The 11,114-nt window shown below is 45.1% G+C and overlaps 1 protein-coding gene across 3 annotated transcripts; it reads right to left on the reverse strand.

Moving 5' to 3' along the window:
• Positions 1 to 126: 126 nt before the first annotated feature.
• mccc1 (methylcrotonyl-CoA carboxylase subunit) lies at positions 127 to 9,210 on the reverse strand. 3 transcript variants are annotated; one of them, XM_089001419.1, is made up of 20 exons: positions 8,922 to 9,210; positions 8,456 to 8,499; positions 7,445 to 7,584; positions 7,264 to 7,359; positions 6,871 to 6,992; positions 6,660 to 6,807; positions 6,255 to 6,376; positions 5,546 to 5,657; positions 5,370 to 5,451; positions 5,161 to 5,288; positions 4,915 to 5,098; positions 4,721 to 4,830; positions 3,593 to 3,809; positions 3,428 to 3,514; positions 2,913 to 2,962; positions 2,384 to 2,521; positions 2,205 to 2,312; positions 2,018 to 2,089; positions 1,768 to 1,931; positions 127 to 1,720 (listed from the first exon to the last, which is right to left on the reverse strand). In XM_089001419.1, exons 1-19 carry the CDS (start codon positions 8,975 to 8,977, stop codon positions 1,800 to 1,802), a joined length of 2,148 nt encoding a protein of 715 aa, XP_088857545.1. In that variant the 5' UTR covers positions 8,978 to 9,210; the 3' UTR covers positions 127 to 1,720; positions 1,768 to 1,799. The 3 variants fall into 3 exon arrangements, with proteins under 3 accessions (XP_088857545.1, XP_088857546.1, XP_088857544.1); XM_089001420.1 differs by having other exon boundaries at positions 127 to 1,931; positions 5,221 to 5,288; XM_089001418.1 differs by having other exon boundaries at positions 127 to 1,931.
• Positions 9,211 to 11,114: the final 1,904 nt, after the last annotated feature.

Consider the following 11,114-nt stretch of genomic DNA (forward strand, 5'->3'; position numbering starts at 1 on the left):
GCTTCAGAACGTCCTCACTGCCGGTTTAGGACTCGGTTCCGGTTGCGTTGATTTGCCTCACGTGCAGTGGTTGCAATACGCAATTTACGCATCGATTACACATAACAAGTAGGACGTGTCATTCGATCATATTATTTTTTTGATTTATTTCGAGATAGATTCAGTATCTTAATAATAAGAAAAACAAATGCATATGTATTTTTTTTTCCTGAAACTTGACAGTGATAAATGACGACGCATGCTAATATCCGTTTTACGTAGAATGGTTCAAAACAAACAAAAATATCTCCCAAAGATGATGCGCTAAAGTACAGATATTTATAAATCATTTGTTTCTGGACACATAAAGCAAACTGATTTAAAGTTGACAGAAAACCAGGGAAGAGACATTAGCATAGGCTAATGAAGTAACAGTCACACTTTTTGCTTTTAAAAATCACTTAACGCGCGCTAGAAACTACAACGACAAAAAAATCTGGAGTGCAGAGATAAAGTTGTAATTGAGCAAACAATTTTCTTTGCAAAGTAAAAACTATTTTTGTTGAGGACTATTTGACACATTTCATTTGCATTTACAGATTTCAAGAGCGCCGATGCGTTTGTGGAACTGTCGCGGCTTGGAATTGAAGCGGATTTAGAAGGGACGGGAGATGCGAGACAGGACAGTCTCTTTTCGGCAATGGATGCTACAGCTTCCTGTTTGCTTTCAACATTTAGCTTGTAACAGACGTGCGCATTCCACGTGAGGTCCTTGATCCACTGGTGTAAAGGACGCTTTGACCCTCTCCTTGTTTCATCTAGAACTGCTTCATGTCACAAAGAGGGTACAGCAAGCGGTGAAGAATGAATGACTCTGTGTCTTTGCGTTGTCGTATTATTTGTTCTTTTGACTTGAAGATGGCGCCGCGAGAGTGGCTGCCTTTCCAGCAGCTCCTGCATTTTGCTTTTCTACTTCTTTCTTTCCTTTCCAAGCAACCATGGCGAGACATTTGACAGAGTTCCTTATGAGAGATTTATGACAGTCTAGCTAGCTATTAAGCTATCTACCTGGCTATCTATTTGTTATCTATTAATAATAAGACATTTTATTTATAAGCGCCTTTCAAAACACTCAAGGTCACTTTAAGGTCACAGGATCCGTTTTTCTGTGGGTGAGCAGCGGCAGCCACATGCGCCAGTGTTCACTCAACCCGGAAGTAACTCAAAGAGATAGAAAGCTAGCTAGGTAATAGATAGCTAATATATAGCAAGCTAGCTAAATAGCCAGCCAGCCAGCCAGCCAGATATTTGGAAAACGTTTCTATATTTAAATATTATATTTTGAAAAACTTTTATTAGCTATCTATTAGCTGGCCAGCTAGCTGTCTAGCTATCTAGCTGGCAAGGTAGCTATCCATTAGCGACTGTATCCTGTGACTGAAAGTGACCTTGAGAGTTTTGAAAGGTGCTTATAAATGAAATATATTTATTATTATTACTGTATCAGCTAGCTAGCTAGCTTTCTATCTATTTGAGTTACTTTTGGGTTGAGTGAACGCTAGCGCGTGTCGCTGCTCACCCACAGGAAAAAATGTATCCTGTGACTGAAAAGTGACCTTGAGAGTTTTGAAAGGCGCTTATAAATGAAATTATTGTTATTATTATAATAATAAAAACGGCAGCAACGGCAAAAAAATAGAAAAAGGCAGCGTAGTATAATGGCCAGCGCTCCAAAAACTCCAAAAATTTGTTTTGTTCTTTTTGTGAGCTTGGACCATTCCAGAGCAAATTTTGGGGCATCCGCGTGGTTTTCCGTCGCCCTACTGGGCCTCCTGGTCGTTAGCCCCGCCCTCTTCTTCCAGTTCCACCAACGGAGCGTGCCGATTGGCCTGAGCGCCTTCGTTGAAGTAGACCTTGGCGATCACGCCCGCCTTGGGTGCCCGGATGGTGTGCTGCGGGAGGCGATTGAAAGCAAATGGCCCGTCGTGGCGTCCGTCAGAAGAAAGGCGGGCGGTCGGCGGCGCCGTGTCGCGCTCACCTCCATTTTCATGGCGATCATGACCATCAGCGGGTCGCCCACCTTGACTCGGTCGCCCGCTTTCACCAGCACCTGACACAAAATACAATGAGGCGGAAAATTGGCTGGAAAACCGCTGGCGCGCTCACTTTTGGGTTTTTTTTTTTTGTTTGTTTTGGTTCGTGCGAGTTGAGGAAAGGAAAAGCACCTTCTCGATGGTTCCGGTCATGGGGGCCACGGCGCCGCCCTGAGCGCCGGATCCGCTGACCGCCACCAGATACTTTGGAAGCGGAACGGACACGTCGGCGCCGCCCTCCTGCGTCAAACGCCGTCAATGGCCGTCGTTAAGGTCAATGGCGGCCATTTTGGAAAAGAGGTAACGCCCACCGTGGAGAAGAGGTGAACGTCGTTGTCCACCATGACCAGTTTGGGGCGAGATTTGACGCCGTCGACGGTGGCGCGCAGGAAGGAAGCTCCGCCTTGGCTTTCCAGCTCGCCCGTCACGTGGAAGAGCTCCTCGCCCAACTGAAAATGGCCGACGGGAAGCATCTGTTAGCTCATTCGCTAATTTCTTCGGCTAGTGAAAAGTATGACGTAGAGCGCCGTTCCCCAATTTCTTGGGGATTTTTTTGGTTGTTTTTTTTTTTGCGGGAGGTGCGGATCAAGCTCCAGCCAGACCTCTGGCAATGTTTTTCCCATTTGCCTTTTGTACATCTGCCCCCATTTCAATGTCATATAACTCTGGACACTCGGGAATTAACTCTTTTTCCAGATGAAAGTTTCTTACGCGGATTTGAATGTTATGTAATCCAAAAAGTCAATATTCTGTGGGTCAAAATGACAAAAACCCTGGCACTGGAGCGGACGCCTTTTTGCACGTGGTCTGGCGGTGAAAGAGTTAAAAAAAGTGACCCACCTGCATGGCGTAGCTCCCGTCTTCGTTGTACGTGACGAGCACGACCACTTCTGAAAAGCAAATGAGAATGGTTTCTCAATGCTAACCGGAGAGTCCGCTAATGGTTAGCGGCTAAAAAGCCCTTTTGCGATTCGTCCAATCTAAAAATATCAACATGTCGCTGGCCGACGCTAACACAGTTTGGGCGCTTTTCGTTCCTCCTTCAATGGACTTTTTTTCTGGCGTCAGCATCCATCTGGAGCGTCACGAGGCGCTTCGTGAAGCTTCGTTTTCCCATCGCTACTTATCACCACATATCAAAGTATATAGAATATACCATGATGGCAAATAAATGTTTGGCAGACGAGCTTTTCGCCAAACACGCACTTTCTGGGAAAGAATGAAGTCGGTAAGCTCAGGTCTCACCGTATCTATACATCAAGATGTATTGTCTGGAGACCTTTAGCGGCCAGCGTGGCTAGCGTAAGCGTGACCGCGATCAGAAAGCGGCAACTTCCTTCCCGCCGGCGACTTACTTTGGTCTCCTCGCTGCAGCGTCAAGCTCCTGCGCAAACGCGCGTTCAGCCTCCAGCCGCGACTGCAACCGAACGGCGACCAAGGATCTGGCGAGGGAACACAGACGCACGCTCACGATCACGGCCTTTTCCCCGAACGGGCGCGAGGACGTGCGACGGCCTCACCGCCGGAGGCGCCCGCCCAGTCGCGGGCGTCTTTCCTCTCTTGTAGCAGCAGGGCCAAGGCGGCCTGGCAGACGGCGCTCCCGGAGGGGCTTCGGGGAGGGCGGAAGAGATGGCGGCGGTGCTGAGCGATGAAGCCGGTGCTCACGTCGCCCGCCTCAAAGGCCGCGTGGCCCGACAGCCTCAGCAGGAACTCGATGTTGGTGCTCACACCCACAATCTGATCACAACAATTCACATCTATCACCATAACAACAACAACAATAATGATATGCCCTTCAGAGGTTTCAAAGGCGCATATAAATACAATGTATTATTATTATTATTAGACAAATGCGCAAATGAATCGCTGATTATTTTTGACAATTGTTTCGAAATAGTTGAATGGTCGCGTTTCAAGGAAACACAACCATCAAATTGTTTAAAAAAACTAATGCGAAAATTAATTGATGATTTTTTGTGAAAAGCAATTAACTCCTTCACTGCCATTCCCAAATGTATTCGGGAATTGATAATATGACATCAAGACATATTTCAGAATTTTATTTTGGGTTTTGTTTTTTCTTGCAGGGGGTGCCGTTAAAGCGCCGGTCCGACCTCCGGCATTGTTTTTCCTTTCCACAAGGGGGCGGCACTTCCCTTTTGTCCATGTTAGCGCTTTGTTTCAGTGTTGTTCAAGCGCTACATCAACCAATATGTATGTGTCGCATTGTATTTTGTACATCTGCCCCCATTTCAAGTTCAGATAACTCCAGACCCATATAACTTAAGAATTAACTCTTTTTTTCTCTGATGAAAGTAGAGAGTGTACAGTTTGTAACACTGCATCGAATGTTGATGTCGTCCTAAAAGTCAATATTCCGCAATTTGAGTGCCGATGACAAAAACCCGGGCACTGGAGGGGCGGCCTTTTCCCACATGGTCTGCCGGTGAAGGACTTAATTGACGGACATTTTAAAATGCTCACGATTGTTGGCATTCTGCCAGGAAAGCACGGTGAGCATTTGTATCGTACGGAAAAAAAAACAAAGGAAAATATGTGTTGCGTTCTCCGGGAAAAGACGAACGATCACGGCTCGGCCCGGAAACAAAAGCGCGGTTCATTGACGTGGATTCCGTGGCGCCTCTTACATTGTATTGCCGCAAATTGTAGCGAAGCTTCTTGAGGGCGGCGCGGCGGTCCTCCCCCCACACCACCAGCTTGGCGATCATTGGGTCATAGTGAACGGACACCTCGTCTCCTAAAAATGGAAATACATCCCAGAAGTCAAGTCATCAAATCAAAACGAGGGATCGCTGTCGCAGAAATATTGCGGAGGCGGTACCTTCTCGGACTCCGGTTTCGATGCGAGTGTGCCGGTCCGCCGGAGGCGTGGAAAGGTGGAGCAGAGGCCCCGCCCCCGGCAGGAAATCGTTGTCGGGATCCTCCGCGTAAATCCGAGCTTCGAAGGAATGACCTCGGAGCACGATGTCATCTTGAAGAAGCGGTAAACGCTCCCCCGCCGCCACCTGCGGGGGTGGGGGGCGTGGGGTCAAAGGTCGCCGTCCGGGGTTCAAAAGTCGCCGCTCACCCTGAGCTGCCACTCCACCAGGTCCGTGCCGGTGATCATCTCGGAGACGGGATGCTCCACCTGCAGCCTGGTGTTCATCTCCATGAAGTAGAAGTTGTGGCGGGCGTCCATGATGAACTCCACGGTGCCTGCGAGCCACGCGAGCGTTACGGGAAAGAAGCCGGAACGCCTCCGGGAAAAAGCGGAGACGTCGCTATCCGATACGTCACCTGCGCCCACGTAGTCCACGGCTTTTGCCGCTCTGACGGCGGCCTCGCCGAGTTTTCTGCGAACCTCGGCGTCGATGCCGGGCTGTCGGGAATAAAAAGGAATGGCGTCAAGGCTGCGTTTGGGGCGGGGCTTCTTTTCATCGGAGGACGAGGATTGAGGACGTTAAGACACTGACTCCTGGCGCTTCCTCGATGATCTTCTGATGTCTCCTTTGGACGCTGCAGTCCCTCTCAAACAGGTAGACGGCGTTCCCGTGCATGTCCCCAAACACCTGAACCTCAACATGTCTGAAAAAACACGCAGCGTGACGACAACCCAAAAGTCGCCCTCGTGCCACTTAAAGTCGGCCGCTGCCATTCCTGAATTCATCGGCCGACTATTTGGGAAAATATGACGTGGAGCGCGGCGCCATTCTCTAATTCTCTAATTCTCTAATTTGTTTGGGTTTTGCTTTTTCTTGCAGGGAAGGAAGGTGGCGGCCGCCGATATAGCGCCCGTCAGACTTCCGGCCCTGTTTTTTTCCCTTCCACGAGGGGGCAGCATTTACCTTTTGTCCGCGTTAGCGCTTTTTCTCCATCTTCATCCGTTGTTCAAGCGCTATATCAACCAATTTGTAAGTACGTATTTTATTGTGTTTTGTACACCTGCCCCCATTTCAAGCTAAGATAACTCCAGACCCATACAGCTTCGGAATTAACTGTTTTTTTTTCCGATGAAAGAAGAGAGTCTGAGATTTGTAACGTTGCAAGTCCAAAAAGTCAAGATTGTGCGGGTCCTGGAACGCGAGTGACGATGACAAAAACCCCGGCACCGGCGCGGACACCTTTTTTATCGCACGTGGTCTGGCAGTGAATGAGTTCAGTTTGTTTTTTGTTTGTTCTTACCTGGGATCCTCGACGAATTTCTCAATGAGCATGACATCGTCATTGAAGGATTTCTTGGCTTCTCGTCTGGCGGACTCCAACTGCTCCAAGAAGTCCGAGTGGGATTGTGCGATGCGCATCCCCTGCACGCAGGAAAACATGGCCAGCTTATTTCTTTGAATAGGATCAATTATTACACACAAATATTGACTACTCTGAAATCTTTTTGGGGGTTTCTTCTTCTTTGGTGGGAAGCAAATTTGGGAAGTCGACGAAAACAAAAATGGACACCATTTTTGCCGTGGGCCACATTATCGGGGGCCGTTATGAATTTGGGGAAACCGTGACAAGATTTGGCCCCGGGGCCTTGACTTGGACACCCGTGCAATAATACCATTTAGCACTAGGCGGCGGTCACGACCTCACCTTGCCGCCCCCTCCGCGGACCGCTTTGATCATCACGGGGTAGCCGATCTTTTCCGCCTCCGCTCGCAGTCTTTCATTTGACTGGTCATCGCCGTGGTAACCTCCGATGATGGGCACCCCGGCGGCCGACATGATGTGTTTGGATGTGCTGGAAGGTCAAGGAAAAGTCAATGGCATTTGTGGCCAGGCCAGATGATCTCGCACGATGTACCTTTTAATGCCCATGTCGCGGATGGCAGAAGACGGCGGTCCAATGAAGAGGATGCCATTTTCTTTACAAGCCTCGGCAAATTCTGTGTTTTCGGACAGAAAGCCGTACCCGGGGTGGACCGCCTAAAAAAAAAAAAAAAAAAAAAAGACACACACACACATTTAGCTTGTAGCACTGCTTCATGTCACAAAGAGGGTACAGCAAGGGCTGATGAATGAATCATAATACTATATTTCATTTTCTACTTCTTTCCTCTCATAACTGTGAAATGACGAATCCAATCCATTTCTGTGCCCACAAAGTAGCTCGCTCTTGGTTTCAAACAGGTTATCGCAAGTGAGCGTTCAAAACTACCAAAAGACTTCCCTGTCCTCAGTGTAGGTGACCACTCACATGTGATCCCGATTTCTTGGCTACTTCTAAAACCTTCTCCATGTTGAGATAACTCTGCTGGGAGGCAGGCGGCCCGATGTGGTAAGCTTCATCGGCCTGGGGGAAAAAAACAAACCCATCAAAATAGTGAACGTTTGTGAACTTTTTGGACCTTTTAGCGACGCACGTTGTCCTGACTCACCATGGCAACGTGCATGGAGTGTCTGTCGGCATCGCTGTAGACGGCCACGGAGCGCACGCCCATCTTTTTGGCTGTGCGCATGACTCGACAGGCGATCTCCCCTCGGTTGGCTATCAGGACCTTCTCGATGCTTCCCCTGCCTAAAAACAGCATCAACATTTTTTCAGGCTATGTTGGACAAAATATTAATAATAAATCGCTGCGAAAAACGAGGAGTCACGGTAATTGCTTTTATCTGTAAAGAAGATGACATTATCATAATGAATAATCTCATATATCAATCATTCATTGATGTGAAAAAAACAAACCATTTATAGCTGTAGTTAAGTGACATCAGAATAAATATACAAACAGTTAATCTAATAAATAAAATAATAACAATGCATTTCATTTATAAGCACCTTTCAAAACTCTCAAGGTTACTTTACAGTCACAGGATAAGTTTTTCTTTGGGTGAGCAGCGGCGGCCACAAGCGCCAGCGTTCACTCAACCCGGAAGTAACTCAAACTGATAGAAAGCTAGCTAGCTGGCTAATAGATAGCTAGCCAGATAGTAATTAAGCTATTTTGACCCATTCAAACACATCCAACAGAAAGTCCACGGCTTCTGTAAATGCAGTGGAAGCTCGTTTTTGGGAGGAATCCATTCCAAAGACAGAAAAAAATCAAATTAAATTAAAAAGCAAAGCAACATTAGCAGATATATTTGATTCCACAGATCCAAAAATGTTCATGACATAACATGAGAGAATAAAAATAGTACTTTGTTGTACAGATAACAACATGAAATGAATCTCTTTAAAAAGATGAATGCACATTTTTGATGTCATAGGTCAGGTAAATTGTACAGTTTGATCAAGCATTAGAATCATCAAGTTTCAGCAGAAAAGACAAATGACTGCGGGATCTATTATGAAACCTCAATTTGTGGATTCAATTTCTTATCAACTAACAGGAATGACATTTAAAGTGCATCATTCAAAATCCGGATTTCCATGGAGAATCTCTTACCTCCAGAAATAAGTCTCGCTCCTCTTTTGCTCCATAACAGTTTCCTGTAAAGAGATTATTATTATTATTATTATTATTTTTTTTTTTTTTTGGGGGGGGGGGGAATAGGACAACATGAATAAAATGCTGCATAATCGTTTGACAAACATTTTGATCAACGTAGGGTGATGGCCTGTCACTTCGTTTAACCTTGCTCGGATACCAACAAAGGCATAACCCTGGACGACGACGAGTTATTTTAATTGTTTTTTCTTGATAGTTGTGACAATATCTGCGATAATGAAAGTTTAGAAACTCCTTGTAGTGTATTTAGTCTTCGCTTTTGTTTATGGTTATCTCGGTTGACATTTCCAAAAGTGATTGCTAGCGAAGCTAATGAAAAAAAAGAATGGGCGACACCGGTGAGACGACAGCGTGGCTAATAGTTTGGAGCCAACGGCGAAGGGGTAGACATTCATTGACTCACTGTGTGAATATCCGTAAACCGTGGAGAGTCGGGAAACATAGAATGACTGCAGCCATTGCTGTCAGCTTCTTCGACGAGCTAGCTTGCTAGCTCGCGGAAGAAAAGGCGAAGCGGTAAATGTCAAAGACTTAACCGAGCCCCGTCAAGTAACTCCGGGTTTGTAAAGCCGACCTAAATTGGGAAAGACCCCTAAAAAGGATAATTAGCTCACATTGGACGAATTGACGCGTAAAAAAAAACAACACATATGTTTTAGACCAAGTTTGTATTGTAATTTTGAGCTTTCCGGGGATCCGTAGCGTCGATGAGGGCGCGCCAATGAGGGACGAGGATACGGAGGCGGGATATTGCTGCGATTACGGCTTTTCACCGGCAGGTGGCAGCATTCCAAAGTTAGTTAGTAGTAGCTCCTATTGGAAGACTCGTAGACGTTTTTTTCCTTCAAAACTATTACATTAAAATAGAGTAATTGTTTGTATATTTATTCTGTTGTCGCGTAACTATATATCTTTATTTTTTTCCACCAACATCAATGAATGCTTGATATGAGATTCTTTATGATGATATCTTCTTTACAAATACAGTGATCCCTCGCTACTTCCTGGTTCATTTGTCGCGGTTGCAGTGCATCGCGGATTTTTTTTTTCCAGGGAGAAAAACATTCAGAATAAAAAAAAAATGCCGAATGACTCAAAGGTTTTGTACATGGCCGTAGCTTGATCGGTTCCCAGCGCTGATGTCTTCTCGAAAAACGAAGGATTACTGCAAAACACATTAAATACACAATGGGGGGAATGTATGCGACTTTGTTGAGCTCAGAGACGTTCGTAGCCGCTTGTTCGGTTTTCTTTCACCAATAAAAAAGTCAGGACAGCAATCATCAAAAGGCCAACCGCGACAGCCCAATCGTCAAGTTTTATAAATAAGCGATGGGAAAAAGAAAGATATGTCAAACCTTGTATGTTGGAGTGTAAAAAGAGTTGAGGAGCTTGGTGATCTATTGTTGTTGTTTTTGGCGATATGATGAAAAAAAATGTCTTTGCTCATTGGAATATTTGCTTTTTTTATTAGTTTTAGAGATGAATAAAATATGTTGTTGGATTTTGTAAGGGACAAATAGGCGCAAAAAAAAGAAAAAAAGATATTTGGGGATGTCAAATATTGTGTTTTTGAGTGTAAAAAAAATTGAGGAGCTTGGCGATCAACTTTTTTTTTTTTTGGTCAATATCATCACAAAAATGTTTTTGCTCATTGGAATATTTGGATTTTTGGGATAAGCTGTGGAGTTGAATAAAATATAATGTTGGATATTTCCAAGGGACAAAATAGGCCAAAAAAAGAAAAGAAAAAAAGATATTTGGGGATGTCCAAAAAAGTTGGGGAGCTTGGTGATCGAGTGTTGTTTTTTTTATTTTTGTCAATACGACCCTAATGAGGAATAAGCGGTACGGAAAATGAGATGAGATGAGAAAAAAAATGTGTCTTTGCTCATTGGAATATTTGGGATAACCGGGATTTGGGATTTTTGGGATAAACTGGAGTTGAATAAAACATGTTGATGGATTTTTATAAGGGACAAAATAGGCAAAAAAAAAAAGATATTTGGGGATGTCAACCTTTGTATTTTTGAGCGTAAAAAAGTTGAGGAGCTTGTGTTTGTTTTTTTGCCGATATGGTCAAAGAAATTGTCTTTGCTCATTGGAATATTTGGATTTTTGGGATCAACTGTGCCGTTGAATAAAATATGCTGTTGGATTTTTCCAAGGGACAAAATAGGCCAAAAAAAAGAAAGAAATCCAATCTGAGATGTTGAGTGCACTGGATAACTCAAAATGGTGGTGGAGGGCAAAGGTCGCCAGGGACAAAGTACCAGCTAAATACACAAACCGCACGCTTACTCCATCGAACCCCCGGGGAGCCCCCTTTCACTCAAACTCCAAGCTTTCCTCTCGGTCGTCCATATTTTTGATTGCCATAAATGAATAAGAAGGTGAAAAAAACATCAACGCTCCCTGCTTTCAAGTCAATGAAGATCATTTGTTGTGGTCACGTCGCTGCCTTTGACTGAGCGGGTCAAACAAACAAGCAAACATTTACTCAAACTTGCGCTCGCACAACCAGCGTGTGTGTGTGTGTTGTGTATTTTGTCTGCCCTCCTGTCCTGTGTGTTGATCGGTGAGTCACCATCATCAT

The sequence above is a fragment of the Hippocampus bargibanti genome, linkage group LG07 (assembly GCF_051943395.1).
Source record: "Hippocampus bargibanti isolate YZ-2025 linkage group LG07, ASM5194339v1, whole genome shotgun sequence".
Taxonomy (NCBI): domain Eukaryota; kingdom Metazoa; phylum Chordata; class Actinopteri; order Syngnathiformes; family Syngnathidae; genus Hippocampus; species Hippocampus bargibanti.